The sequence below is a fragment of the Lytechinus pictus genome, chromosome 13 (assembly GCF_037042905.1).
Source record: "Lytechinus pictus isolate F3 Inbred chromosome 13, Lp3.0, whole genome shotgun sequence".
Lineage (NCBI taxonomy): Eukaryota > Metazoa > Echinodermata > Echinoidea > Temnopleuroida > Toxopneustidae > Lytechinus > Lytechinus pictus.
Window position 1 is genome coordinate 14,935,471 of NC_087257.1, and position 16,380 is coordinate 14,951,850.

The 16,380-nt window shown below is 34.8% G+C and overlaps 1 protein-coding gene across 1 annotated transcript; it reads left to right on the top strand.

The window, feature by feature from the left end:
- Nucleotides 1-4,282: 4,282 nt before the first annotated feature.
- Nucleotides 4,283-11,035, top strand: LOC129275054 (uncharacterized). The gene has a single exon (XM_054911827.2). It carries the CDS (start codon nucleotides 5,039-5,041, stop codon nucleotides 6,551-6,553), a length of 1,515 nt encoding a protein of 504 aa, XP_054767802.2. The 5' UTR covers nucleotides 4,283-5,038; the 3' UTR covers nucleotides 6,554-11,035.
- Nucleotides 11,036-16,380: the final 5,345 nt, after the last annotated feature.

Here is a 16,380-nt window from a genome sequence, read left to right on the forward strand (position 1 = left end):
GCAGAGGGGATATAACCCCATATAACTACTTATTATCATTGATATGGTGGCAGCAGTGGTACATAACCACATACAACTACCTTTTATCATTGATATGGTGGCAGCAGTGGGATATAACCCCATACAACTACCTTTTATCATTGATATGGTGGCAGCAGTGGGATATAACCCCATTGAACTCCTTATTATCATTGATATGGTGGCAGCAGTGGGATATAACCCCATACAACTACTTATTATCATTGATATGGTGGCAGCAGTGGGACATAACCCCATACAGCTACTACTTATTATCATTGATATGGTGGCAGCAGTTGGATATAACCCAATGCAACTAATTATTATCATTGATATGGTGGCAGCAGTGGGACATAACCACATACAACTACTTATCATCATTGATTTGGTGGCAGCAATAACCCCATACAACAACTGACTTTTATCATTGATAAAATGGCAGCAGTGGGATATAACCCCATGCAACTACTTATTACCATTTTTAATTGATATGATGGCAGCAGTGGGACATAACCCCATACACCTACCTATTATCATTGATTTGGTGGCAGCAGAGTGGGATATAACCCCATACAACAACTACTCATTGATTTGGTGGCAGCTGTGGGATATAACCCCATGCAACTATGGGGTATAACCACATACAACTACTTATCATCATTGATATGGTGGCAGCAGTGGGATATACCCAACACGCTAACTACTTATTAAAATTGATATGGTGGCAGCATTGTCCAATACAACTACTTATTACGATCAATATGGTGGCAGCAATGGGGCATATTATAACCCCACTCTACTTATTATCATTGATATAGTGGCAGCAGTTTTACAGTTACAAGTAAAAGGTCACAATTATAATGCTCGCCCCACAAAAAGTACATCAAGGCCTAAAAGAATACTGAGAGAATTTTTAAAGCATTAAGATGGTTTATTTATATCAAATAAACCATTTATCTATCTATCTTTTACCTATCTATCTATTCATCTATCTAGAGTGATGGATATTCATATCATAAAATGCATTGTATGTAGGTGCAGCATACATATTTACTCCCACAGCCATATACTAATATTACAAACGAGTTGACCCAAGATATGCCAGGGGCGGGGGGACACCACCCTCATGAAAAGCAGATGCTGTGGTGTTTCACAATTTTTTCCCTGTCATTACTGCATATTTCCTGATACAAAATTTGCAACATTTAAGTATGTGGTTCTAAATTATGCAACATTTCATATGCACCAAATTGCTCAAAGGTGCAAACAAAATTATATAGCCAATCAATATATATGCATATTTTTTTTTACTTTGAATGATTAAAATCAACCAATTTTATGCTGGTTATGATCAAAGTAGTGTCACTAACAGATTTTTATTGAATAAACAATTTTTGAGAAAGTTGTAAGAAATTCATAAGAAACTACCATACACCAAATTCCTTTTTTGACAAATTCCATTAGAATGCCAAAATACCTACAGAAAAAATAGTAATTTGGGGCTTTATTTAATGACGTTAGAGCCCCCTTAATTTATCTGCATAAATATGTAATAGTGAAAGAGGCACATTATTCAAAAGATAAACAATATTTATGATTCCATACATGACAAGCATGAATTTATACTCATTCTTTTTTTTTCTTTTTTTTCTGGGGGGGGGGGGGCAATTAACTAAAATGTCAGATTAAATAATAGATGATATGGGTGACAATATGGGAACAATATGATGGATCCTCCCCCCCCCCCCCCCCCAAGCTGTGGTAAGCCAAGGGTCCAAAACCCCAGCTCTAGCAGGGCTAAATAAAGAAAAACATTAATACAGAATATTTTTTTTTCAATTCTATTTTTGTTGAGTTTCAACAAACTGAAATATAAAAACAGCATTTATAGCCATATTTAACATTTCTAAATAAATTAAATAAGGCACAAAGACAACACAAGACAATACAAAACACCACAATTACATTTGTAAGAGAGAATGAGATCTGGGTTAAATGGTTTGTGAAATGGGATAGGAAGATTGAGAGGGGGAAAAGAGATTGAGATAGGGAGAGAGATTATTGATTTCTTTACTTGTCGTTATATTTTAACAGGGTAGCCCTTTCAGTTACAAGAACTGCTCGACCAAGGGGCCCTGTATCAACAGAAATTAAAAATATATCAAAACAATATCACATAAACATAGTCAACAAAAGGAACATAATAATCAATGAGAAAGACAAATTTAATACAAAAAGTTAAGAAAAAAAATCCCTAATAAACTTATAACAACAGAAAGTAACAGAAAGTATTCATGGAAATCTTAAAAACATATTTGTGTGAGGGAAATCGATTTACATTGTTTTTAAAAGAATTAAGTGAATTTGCTAAACGGAGAGAGGGGGATAACGTATTCCATATTTTAGAGCCATGATAACAAAATGATCTTTTATAATATTCGGTTTGAGGTTTTTCAATAAAAAGAGGACAGTTAATTGAATATCTAGTTTGGAATTTATTGTTCTATGACGCACTATATCCTAAATTTGGGGGTTTTATTGTGCATCACTTTATACATGCATATTTTAAATTGGTAATCAACTCTATCTGTGACGGATTGCCATCCTAAAGATGACAATAATGTAATTCGAGGATTTAAATAATGTGTGTTAAAGATAAATTCCAGTTTTGGTAACGATCTAAAAATGACTTTTTACAGAATCTAATATAATGACCACCTAAGTGTCTGTTTGTATGAATAAAAAATATGTGCCAAAGGATTCTGGAAGAAATTGTGTGATTGCTGAGAAATAAGCAAAATAAGCGCGGATTCGGTCACTTCCGTCGGGTCTTTATTTTAGCAATAATAATACACTGTCCCACGTGTGCCTATCTGTGTTGGTGATCTTCAGTGTGAACATTTTTCTGCGTAGATTTCAAGATTTCACAAAGTTCAGTTTATGTAACTGTACCAGATCTAGATCCTCGATGATATACTGACAATTAGGCCTTGTTTTACAGACTTTCTCATGAAATCAGTGTTTACTGCAAATACTGGAATTTCTCTTTAAGTATCAGACGAGCGTAGCGGTTTTGAAGCTTTTGTAATTTATCCAGATGGAACTTTGCTGAACAGCCCCATAAAATTATACCATAATCAATAATATCAAACTATCATATAGCAATTTTAAAATTCTTTTTGGTAAATAAAATCTAATGCGTTTTATACATGATATAGTTAAAGAGAGATGAATATAATTAGTCAAGGGAAAAGTCTTTTTTAATTGCGACACAATACCAAAATACACCCCCCAAAAAAAAAAATTGAATAGACTACATCAATTGGAACTTAGTTCTGAACAAAAATTGTAAGATAGTAAAAATTCTTATATTAATTAAGGGAACAGATATTAAAGAGTAATATATGAACAAATATATCAGAGAATACTACAAGTTATATGCAAAAATGAATTTAGTAACATATACACATGAAAATTTCTAAGAAACCAAATATATAAGCAATGCATTGTGTAAACAGAAAGCTGGGGTGATATAAATAAAGTATATATCATATGTACATAAAAGCACAAAATACTGAAATGTGTTAGACTCCTTAATGGAAATAAAGCAACACAAACAATGAAGAAAAAAGAAAAAGTGGAAGAAAGCTAAAAATTATCCATCTATATATATATATATATATATATATACATTTGTTCTCAAAGACATGCTATATACTAATATATGATTACAATAAACTTAAAATAATATGAAAAGGCATAAAAAACATAAGAATCCAAAACATTGTAGAAAACAGGCTCAAATATTTCACTATGATATGTTTCCTTCATTTGTTCAGATAAAATTAGGGCGCATTATATATTCCTGTCACTTTTCTAAATCACAAATATCGTTCTTTTTATCCTATTGTAGACCCTAATAATATCAAGTCTCCCATATCAATGATATGATACAGTGGCATCAGCTGATAACCCAACATTAGCCGTACACTGTAACAGTGAAATCCATTTCAATATATCCTTCCCTTTAAAACTCACAGTCTCCCAATGACCTTTTGTAGTAAGGCCACCTGTCTGTCTAGGGCCATTATTAAACATCTATTCATAGCAGCTACATTAGCCATACACACTCAAGGACTACTTGCACACCAGATCAGATACAATACCTACCACCCTAGGCCACACACACACATTCACACATCACACACACAAGAAAGAAACAAAACTGGTTGAGCACATACACACACAACTAACACACGCAAACCACACACAGAGAAGTAAACACACTGCGTCCAAACCATACACACAGCTACAGGCAAGGTCTTTATGCAGAGGGGATTTGTATGCATACATATATATCCCAGTATACAGATCTGAATAGAGCATGCCATTCTGTGTACTGGCTGTACATATACTCCAAGCTGTCTGGCAGAGTTTTGTGGTTTTTCTTTTAGCAATATCCATTGAGGCATTTTAGAACTTAATGTGTCATTTTAGCTGCCAAAACATTTTGTATACTTTTTATCTGACATCATTTGACCAGGCAATTATATCTTCATGAATGCAATTTACTAAGTTTTGATCAAGGGCGATTGTAGTTCTACAAAATGTATATTGCTTTATACTCAGACATAATTGAGACACTGCGACAAGCAAGGATATTACTTTGGGATTAGTATCTCAACCACCAGCAACCATCGATCATAGCATATTGGTAATACCTGCAACTTCGCCAACACTACTATAGCAACATGCACCTACAACCACCAGGTTGCTAACAAACTTACAGTCTACCCCTGCAGGCAACAACACCAGTATCATCTTGCATCGTGTATCATTAGCATCACTGACAACAACTAGGTAGCACTTCAGCAACATTGCCTACCACTTCCCAACTGCAGTTGCATACCACTCCTACAACACGCAAGCAGACTCATCATCGGCTGATAAAAAGTCAGACGCGATTCATTCATGTGGAAATGAGCCATCACAACTCTCTACCACACCTACAACATCAGCAATGGCAGTAAAGACCACATCAGCAATACCATCAACTGCATCATCTGACCATGAAAGTCATATCATTCAATCAAAATCAAGCTTTGCAGAGGTATTGAATCTACAAAACACAAGCACACTGACGGCATCATCCTGCAATGAGCAAACAACCAGTTTCGGTACCATGCAACCTACAACCCCTGTTGGCAACACAGACAACTCATTCCCAAAGATTCCACTTTCTCAAGCAGTGGTTAATGCAAAGAGGAGTTGCCAACAAAATGGGCAAACTCCTGAACATGCAACATCTCTGACAACACCAACCACACCTGACAGTCAAGCAGCCACACCTACCACTACCAACAGTCAAACAGGAACTTGTTCAGAGCAGAAGTATGCAAGCGGATCGGTGTCGTGTTCAGAACCTTATTCATCAACAATCTCGACTTCAGCAACTGCAACAACAACTCTACCATCAAACCGAATACGACCTGCTTCTTCATCCCAACCCAATGTGTCACAGCCATTTCACCCAGGAAAGCTTTCTCGCAACCAGTTACCCCTTGATATGAAGATTGAAGCTATACGTCTGAGGGAGGAGGAGGGGCTAAGTGCGCGGAGCATCATGGAGATCATGAATATGCATGGGTTTAAATGTGGAAAGACACAAGTGCAAAACATCTTGAAGCGTAAAGATGAATGGATTGAGCAATATGCACAAAATGTACCGCTTTCTCGCAAACGGAAGCTGCGTAAGACAGGCAATGAGGAGATTAACCACAAGGTTTACGAGTGGTTTGAAGGCGCTATAGACCGTATGATACCGGTGAATGGACCAATGTTGCAACAGAAAGCGGTGGAGATAGCGAGGGAGCTTGGTATAGCGGAGTTCAAGGGATCAAACGGATGGTTGGAATCGTTCCGAAGGCGGCATAGTATCTCCTTCGGGAAAGCAAAGGGATTGGAAGGAGAAAGCCCAGCCAGTGCCTTAATGATTCCAAAGAAATCTTCAATATTCGAAAAAGGTTCCCTTGGAAGCAATGGAGAAACTTTGTCAAAAGAGCTCCCACAAATGATAGTTGGGGAATACATGAAGAAGGATACGTCTAAAAGTTCTCTGCAAACAGGGGCGATAGACGCAAATGGTAGCCCTAAACTTTTGGCGATGTTACTGAAGAAGAAGGGAAATGATTGGTGTAAAATCAAACAGGAAGACACTGCCAGGCCAGAGAAAGGTCAGAATGAGAAGGATGAAGGAGAGAAGAAAGACAAGGAGGAGACGAAAGACAAGGAGGAAAAGGAGACTTCGAGCAATCTTAAGTTTAAGTCCATCCATCACGTTGCTGAAGCACTGAGGGAAATGAAAATCTTTTTTGCTACCAACAACTATTCTCATCTTCTCGATAGCTGTTTGGATCTTGAGGAGCAGGTTACACTGGAAAGCATTGCAAGGAAAGAGGCAGAGGAGAAGGCTACGGTCCTTGATCACCTGCACCCCTTGGACACCCGACCCTCATCTAACATGGATCCCACTTAACTTTAGAGCTACATGTACATGCAGGGGCTGTTGAACGGTTTTGAAAGTCGGATGGGGGGTTGAGTATGCAAAGAATTACAATTAGATAGTCATTTTTAGGTTTATGTACATGGTTTTTATGAACACTTGGGGGGCAAAATTTCCCCCCCCCCGTTCCGCAGCCCCTGATATGTACGTGCATGCAGACAGATATTGACACTCAACCTTCAATATATTCTTAATTTCAGCTGAAAAACTGATGTATAACTGTCAAAGGGAAAGTTCACCCTGACGTCGAGTTGGTTAAAATTGATACAAGTTGAAAACAAAAGAAATAAATTAGTGAGATTTGGTGACAATCCATTAAAGAACATAGTGATTAATTTTTTCATAGTTCTTACTTTGTGATGTCACATGCAAGCAGCTCCCCATGTGTCATTTTCTAAGAAATTGAAAATGATTATTATATCATCAGACCTATATATCATCTCTTATCTGCTTCAAAAGATGAACTAGTTGGTTATCATAATCCATTAAAAAATGGGAATTCATGGAATTCAACAGCTGCTTGCAGATGGTGCCACTAATTCAAAATTAAGAAAAATCATAACTATCTGTTTTCATTTATTGATTTTCCTCACACCTTCACTAGCATTTTTCACAATTTTGTCAACTTTTTGTTAAAACACCTGTATTGTCAGAGTGAACTTCCCCTAGTAATCTTTGGTTAGCATTTCAAACAATTATCTTTGCGCGTATATTTAATGTATTTTACTTATATATATACAGGAGGGGCACTACCATATATGTTTTTGACTTTAATAATTGGATAATTCTGATTAATTATCAAAGTAAACAGCTTGCCATACACCATAAAAGAGCCTTAACAGTTACATATAATTTTATGTTAAACACTTATACCAAGTTTCCAGAAGAAGCAAAATTATGGATGTTAAACCTTTTGCCTTAAAGGGGGAGTTCACCCAAAAAAAGTTTATTTGTAAAAATACCATACAAATAATAAAAAGATATTGATGAAGGTTTGAGAAGAATTCATCAATATGAGATAAAGAAATTTATTAGTATTTTAAGTTTTTGATTTGTGACGTCATATATGAGCAGCTGCCCCATATGTTATGTAATATATAACATGCCTAAGTTTCAATTTGTTATGGTTCACGATGACTTTTTTTCTTTCAAGAGTGGGTGTGAGAAAATTTGTTCATATACTGAAGGTAAAATAAAAACAATTTTCATTTTTTTGAGACAATTACATTTGATTGTTCTTTATAATACACGATATATGGGGAAGCTGCTCGCATATGACATCACAAATAAAAAAAATAGAATTCTAAAGACCTTTTAAATCTTTGATGGATTTTCCTTAACTCTTCAATAAAATTTTTAAATATATTTTTCTGCTAATTGTCTGCTATTTACAATAAAATGTTTGTCAGGGTGAACTTTCCCTTAAACAAAATGTCAAATTATTTGTTTGCATTGTTAGTGTAATGAGGCAACTTGTTAAAAAAAAAGAATGATACCGAGATCTTTAAACTTGATAGAGGGGTTTATATATGGTTCATTTCATAAAAATCCATTCAAACTTGAGCAACAGATGAGAATAGAATTGTGTTGAGAATGTTCCTCCATACATGCTGTTTGGGCATAAGTACCCTGATGTAAATGCAAAACAGTGAAAACAGATGGGCTTTCCTAAAAAATCATTTGTGGCCATATGAAAGGCCAGTTTCAGCAAAAAAAATTTGCGAAGTGCGAATTTTCAAAATGAATAGATTCAGCGATCTTGTTGTTATCCTCATCAATCAACACTTTAACAAATACTGCAATAAATCGTCAAATTTTAACCAGTGATTGCATTAAACATCAAAATTTAACCAATGGTGTTGTAAAATAACAATTTAATATCCATCATTTTTAACACCAGTTACATTTTATTGGGCATAAGAAACCTAGAATTATTCAACACATGTTAAATACAATAATACCATAGTAATTTCTCTAAATTCGTTGGGAAATAATGCTTGTAAATACTACTTCACAACAGTTCAACTGATATATTATTCATAGGATGGGTTTGTTGTTCCAATCCAACTGTTTCATTAAAGGGATGGTCCAGGCTGGAGATATTTTTATCTCAATAAATAGAGTAAAATTCAGAGCAAAATGCTGAAAATTTGATCAAAATTGGATAACAAATAACGAAGTTATTGAATTTTAAAGTTTTGCATTATTCCCGGTGAAACAGTTCTAGGCATGTCTTTATGAATATTAGGTGGGCTGATGACGTCATATCCCCACTTGTTCTTTTGTATTTTATTACATAAAATCAGGTTTATTCAACATTTTTCTACCAAGAACTAAAACAATTAGATTGACAACTGATTGAGTGCATTTGTTATTTACTGCCGCAACTTATTTCATGATAATGGAGACAAATCATTTATGCATGTATGAAAAAATGAAACATGTATGATTTCATGTACATAACATAAAAAAAGGAAAGTGGGGATGTTACATCATCAGCCCACCTAATGAATTAATATTCAAGACGATTTGCATATATAACTGTTTTCACAATATATTGATAAACTTTGAAATTCAATAACTTTGTTACTTGTTACTCCAATTTTGATGAAATCTTCAGCATTTTGCTCTGTGAATTTTACTCTATTTATTTAGATATAAAACTTTCATCCCGGACCATCCCTTTAAGTTGTTTATTACAGTTATGCATCTCTCTTTAAAGAATATCACATGAGTCCACACTTTTTCCTAAGATTGGAAGTAGGCCTACTGGGTGATGAAGATGTACCACAAATTGCACTAAAATGTGAAGACCAACCATAGAATGGACAATGTCATTATTACAATTTAAAAAAAGAACAAGATTATAGAGAAGTCGTGCAGGGATTTGTTTTAATACACACAGTGGTTTATACATGCAAAAGCCAAGTCACATTAAAATGACAGAGCTGATGATGTCATAGTTTATAATATGAATAATAAAATACTTCGATTTTTGCAGATTAGACAATGAGGACCCTCTTGACATGATCACAACAACTTGCAACACTGGCAATTTGAAATGTTTAGGAGGAAACAAATAATAAGCTTATATTATGAGGAAAAACAAAATATTTCAAATTTCATACATTAAAGTAAATGCAAAAGAATAGCAATACTGTGAATTCATCAGTTCACTTGTTGCATATTATCCTCTTGTGCATATAAATTATGTTTTGTGAAAATGCATGAAAGCAAAAACTGAAAATGTCACATTTTTCTTACTTCACATCCAATTTTTTCATGTACAATTTCAGTAATATCAAATGCTTGTTTGATTTTTTTATTCAACTTTTTATCTACTTAAAAATGACTGAGAATACTGGCTAGCACATGCTACATGTACCAAGTCATTTGTAATGTTGATTGTTGCTGTGAGAGGAGGCTAATGAAAAATCTTCTTGAAGCTCAAGATGGAGCAATAAAGAGGGAGAAAGAAAATAGGGCAAGGGAAATATGGCAAGTGGAGGGATATGTAATAGAATAAAGGAGGGGAAGAGAATAGATGGTAAGAAAAATCCAGATTGAAGGAGTGATGTGGAAGAAGGGAAAAGGAGTGAAAAGGCATAATATAAGAGAAAAGGAGGTAGAGGGGTGTATAGGGCATGGTAGACCAGGGGGAGAGAAGCAAGGGAAGGAAAGAAAATAGAGGACAAAGAAAGGTAGGGATGAAAATGAGCGAGGCGTAAGAAGAAAAATTTTGGAAAAGAGCATAAAGAGAAGTAGAGAAAAAAAAATGTAGCTCTAGGGAAGGTAAAGGTATGTAAACCTATACAGAGAGTGGAAGAAGTATGAAGAGGGAATAGTGAAAAGGAAAAAAAGAAATTTGGAGGGAGAGAAGGGAAAAGAAAGGTATTAGAATAGTCTTATAGAGCATAAAGGTAAAGATAGAAAGGTGTGCAGAAAGGGAAGGGATGAAAAGCACTAATTGAAAGGAAAGGAATCGGAGAGTTTGAAGAAAAAGGAATATAAGGAGAGATGGGGAGGGGAGGAGTCAAGGGAAAGAGCAAAGGGATAAGGAGATAAAAGGAAAGGTAAGGAGTAGGGATAGGAATGAAGAAGGAAAGAGAAGGAGGGAAGATTAAGACTATCAAAAGTACAGGGATAAAAGACTCTTGGGGTAAAGATGGAAGTATGACAGACATAAGGGGTAGAGGAAGAAGGGAGAAGAGGGATGCAAGCTGGAACAAAGAAAAATCCCAAAGAATGTATAGGGTGAAAAAGAGAAATAAAGATACAGACAACCTGAAGAGCAGAACGATAAGATCACCCATATACATGTAATTTTTGGTTGTTGATATTAGTTATATTCTTGCTTACTCTACTTACTTCTTTCTATTAATAAAACAGTGACACAACATTTGCTCCTGCGACATTTGCTCCGGCCTTAAAGGACAAGTCCACCCCAACAAAAAGTTGATTTGAATAAAAAGAGGAAAATCCAACAAACTTAACACTGAAAATTTCATCAAAATCAGATGTAAAATAAGAAAGTTATGACATTTTAAAGTTTTGCTTAATTTCACATCTTGGTGGGTATGCAAATGAGGAGACTGATGACGTCATCCACTCACTATTTCTTTTGTATTTTATTACAAGAAATAGGGAATATTCTATTTTTCTCCTCATTGTCAAATGAACATTAATTATTCCCTGAACATGTGGAATGAGCATTGTTTAACACTATATGATTCAGTCAAGTTTGTCCTCATTGTCAAATCTATAAAAAAAAATGAAATATTGTATAATTCAAACAATAAAAAACGAAATAAATAGTGAGTGAGGGACATCATTGACTTTCTCATTTGAGTTGTTCATATCACTGTTTTGTGGAAAATAAGCAAAACTTTAAAGTATCATAACTTTCTTATTTATCATCCGATTTTGATGAAATTTTCAGCGTTATGCAAGTTTGATTTTTCTCTATTTATTCATATCAACATTTTTATGGGGTGGACTTGACCTTTAATATCTCAGAAGGCGTAGGGTTAGAGTTAGGATTGTGATATAGTTTTTATTTCAGATTAGGGTTTATTTAGTTTTTAGATTTTTAGATTTTATGTTAGACTTAACGTGCAGATTTTCTATCTGAGCAATTGTCGCCGGAGCAAATGTCATGGAACCAATAAAACTCTCTCTCTCCTCCACATCCCTTCTTTGCAATACTCCTTTTTTTCTTGTTCTCTCTCTGTCAGCATATCTCTCCCCCCCCCCTCTCACTGTCTCTCCTTTTCTATCTCTCCCTTCATCTCTGCAATGAATTCACTTCCAACACTATCTCTATTCTCTCTTTTCCCAGTGCTTTAAGTTCATATCTTCCCTCTCTTTCCCGCTTCTTGCCCTATGAATCTCATGACGTCCTTTTCTCTTTTGAAGTAGGAGGCTAAAGGCCACCGCACACCTTACGACTGGTCTGTGTTCTAAATCATCATTCGAATACCTACTTCAAATCTATGACTATGTGCTATCATCCTTGAGAAAAAAAGAGCAGATTTAATGTCTAGTCGTAATGATGTCATAGCAATCGTACCATTGGCTACGCTTTGATATTAATTTGACCTTTACTCTGAAACAAAGGCTTGCAATCATCCAATTGTTATCAGAATTGTTATATTACTATTCATACAGTTAATCTGAACCTAAAATAAAAACTAGCACATCAATGATGTGGAGCTCATCCGGCATCTCGCAACGAAATTTAACACAATTTTAATTTCAGCCCAGTTGACACTGTAGTGATTTATATTGGTGACATAAATTGAGGATATAGAATTGAAATTGATTAAGAATTGACAAAGCATTTTTTTGTGATCTATGGATAAATTTCATATAAATTAAGCATAAATAATTTTCTCGTCAAAATGTCTTAACTCTGTGTAGTACCTTGGTGAACCTCATGTAGCTCTCAGATGGAACAAAAATAATCAAAATCAATCAACAAATAAATAAGTATTTTTTGTGAATTTTGAAAATATAGGAATAAATTAGCATATTTAATGAGTTTCAAAATTCTGTGTTGAAATTTTGTATCACCACCTCGAGCTATCATATAAAGCAAACAAAATTGAAATTGATCAACAAATGAAAAAGAAAAAACATTTTTTGTGATTTATGAATAAATTTTGCATAAATTAGCATAAATAATTTTCTAGACAAATTTTCAAAATTATGTGAACAAGTTTGGTGAACCTAATGCAGCTCTACCAGACTGAAGAAAAAAAATCAAAATCAGTCAACAAATAAAGAAGAAGAGGCGTTTTCTGTGATTTATGAATAAATTTCGCATAAATTAGCATAATTAATTTTCTACTGAAAATTTCTAAATTCTGTGTAGAAGTTTGGTGAACCTCATGAAGTTCAACCGGATGGAAGAAAAAAAATCAAAATTGGTCAACAATTAAAATGAAGAAGCATTTTATGTGAATTTTTAAAAATACCCATAAATTAGCATATTTAATGAGTTTCAAAATTCTGTGTAGAAGTTTTGAATCCCCCACCTAATGCTATCATATAAAGCAAACAGAACTGAAATCAGACTTGAAATGACGAAGAAGCATTTTGAAATTCAGTCAACAAATAAAGAAGAGGCATTTTCTGTGATGTATGAATTTTCTACTCCAAATTAAAAAATTCTGTGTAGAAGTTTGGTGAACCTCATGAAGCTCTACCAGATGCAAGAAAAAAAATCAAAATCGGTCAACATATAAAGAAGAAGAAGCATTTTATGTGAATTTTTAAAAATATGCATGAATTAATTTTGCATAAATTAGCATACAAATTGTTCTAGTCAAAATTCTGTGTAGAAGTTTGGTGAACCTCATGAAGCTTTACCAGATGGAAGCAAAAAATTTGAAATCGGTCCACAAATAAAGAAGCATTTTTTGTGAATTTTGAAAATGCCCATAAATTAGCATATTTAATGAATTTCAAAATTCTGTGTAGAAGTTTTGAATCCCCCAGCTACATGTAGTGCTATCATATAAAGCAAACAGAATTGAAATTGAACTTGAAAGGGCGAAAAAGAAGCATTTTGAAATTGTGGACGGACGAAGGACGCCACGCCACGGCATACTAAGCTCATCTGGCCCCAGGGGCGTCGATCCATTTTTCAGATTCGGGGGGCAAAATCATGAATCGTTCTAAAGGCGCTCGATCACACCAAACAAACTCACACACACACACAGGCCTAATTATATATATATATATGAGAAAGAGACTCGGACACATATCTCACCAACAAATTAATGCGAGCGCGAAGCGCGAGCTGAAATTTTTTAGAATGCTGACCTGAAAACAGGAATGGTACCTGTTTAGGACTGTTTGTAGCAGTAACTCATGTGGAGGATACATATCTCACTACACAGATAATGCGAGTACCGAGAGCGAGCTGAAATTTCTTTATATTCTGACCTGAAAGATTCATTTTTGGTACTAATGATTAGGATGGGTATCTAAAATACATGTAACAATAGATGCGAGCGCAAAGCGCGAGCTGAAAATTTTGATATTTCAATCTGAAAAAATTGACAGGTTAATGGACGTTTTTAATAAAGAACAAGATATGTATTCAACAAAAGATTATTGCAAATCGGAGCGGGAGTTCTTTTTAGGTTTAGGCCTGAGAACGGGACATTCTGTTCACCTAATTAATCATGAAAAGTATGGGTTTTGGTACATAAATGATGCGAGCCCGAAGCGTGAGCTGAAAATTTTTATATTCCAATCTAAAAAACTGACATTTTGAGCACGATTTTAAATAAAGAACGAGTTGTGTATCTCAATCTCCCTTGCTGATTTCTGTGTAACACTGCAATCTTATTTTATTTTTGCACATGCATGCAGAATTATTGTGGGGGCAAAACAATATGTTTGCCCCCCAATATTTTCATTGGTGGGGCGATCGCCCCCCCTGCCCCCCCCCCCCCCCCAGGATTGACGCCTCTGTTTGGCCCATCGGGCCGGATGAGCTAAAAAAGGTGCTTTTCATTCACATTTTCAGAAGATGAACAAAATGCGATTTGCTCCAAAATCCAATCATGGAGCAGCCGTAAGGTGAGTAGTGGCCTTAAAGCTCATCCCCTTCTCTCTCTCCTCAACACCAATCCCTAACCTTCACCTGTCTTCTTGAATGTGATTTGATTTCAATTGTTTAATTAAGATATTTTTAAAACATGTGGAAGCTAAAAAACTAATAGAATTTACTTCACCTAATATCATACTTAATAAAGTATTACAAAAAGATGTAATGATAATGTGCAAAGTTACATCACACACATTGACATAGAATCCAAAGAGTGATTGCAAATTATCATAGAGATGAAATTTTAAAGAAAGAGAATAACCTGACAGGAAGAAAAGACATGGAGTGATTGGAAGTACAGCACCAGGAAAAAAAAGAATGAAATATATTGTAGGAAGAATAAAGACTGAGTAAAACAGTAAAAGAATAAGGAAATAGTAGGATAAGACAGTGAGAAAAGCATGGCATAGGTATAATCAAATACATTATTAAAGCAATTTAATCTCAAATAAAATATGGTTAATTCAAACAACATTTAAACATCATTCTTGGACATGGAATTAGAATAGCTGACATATACAAAGAGAAAAATATTGTACACTAATTTACTGAATGAACAAGTCCATTCTTTTCAACTCAATAAGAAATAGTAGGCTGGGGAAATACATATAGTACATACCACATAATTTATTAGCTTTTTCATGTACATTGCTCTATAAAAGAAATTTTACACCTGCTCAAACAATCACAATATTAGGTAGGTTAGTATGAGGCTTTGACACCTAAGTTAGTTTTAACAAAACAAGTGTTTACCGACATAATGTACGCATGGCCAGCCGTTTTCTACTTTAATTTCATTTCTTCATAATCAAGTACACCATTCTGGATTTCAAGAATTGAACTTTATCAACACAAAAAATCAAAAATTCAAATTCTTACATGAAGAATCATCTGTGTTGTATCAAAAGGCAATTCTCGATATGAAGAAATTGGATCAAGAAAATGGTTTACCATAGCCTATGTATGCTCGCTAATGCTGCTATTCCACGGTTTTGGGTTCCCGCATTGCCACAATTTTATCTTGCCAGTGGGTGACAACGTGGGGCACGAAATGCGCCAATGGTGTGTGCCATAGTACCGACTAGTCCATGACATGTTCACGACAAGTTTACGCATTGGCAGGACATGTTCACACAGTATTTATGAATAGTTCGCGCACTGTCACCATACAGTTGCTTATCCAGCATCAGATCCTATGAAAGCATTTCATGGCCATTGCTTTTCTCTTTAATAGAGAGTCTTGATAGTGCTCAACCTAATTTGAAAAGGTTTCTCTCATAGATGTCCTGGAAAAGTTTATATTTACTTGGTCGACTAACAGTAAGTCTACTTCTCAGATAGTCTTATACTACATGGACTAATCCCATTGGCCCGTATTCTGAAGTCAGGTTTAACTTAGACCGTGGTCTAAGTCTGTGCTAAAATTATGGGAAGCCAGAAGTGTCAAAATTTTTATTAAGTTGTATGTTTCTTACGTTTACTGTGCTCTTTCCTGATTCATCGATGGTGAAGACGATCATCTATTTATACTTCGTAGACAATTATGAATGATGTGAGAGCCAAATGAGGTGAAATATGATATCTCTACCGTTGTGATTTATGAAACAATTGGCTATCCATACTTAAACCACAACTTTAAACCTGAGTTTAAGTTAAACCTGATTGGTCTACACTACACATG

What these genes read in the sequence shown, in the direction of transcription:
- LOC129275054 (XM_054911827.2), top strand. Translation starts at nt 5,039, where the DNA reads ATGGCAGTAAAGACCACATCAGCAATACCATCAACTGCATCATCTGAC.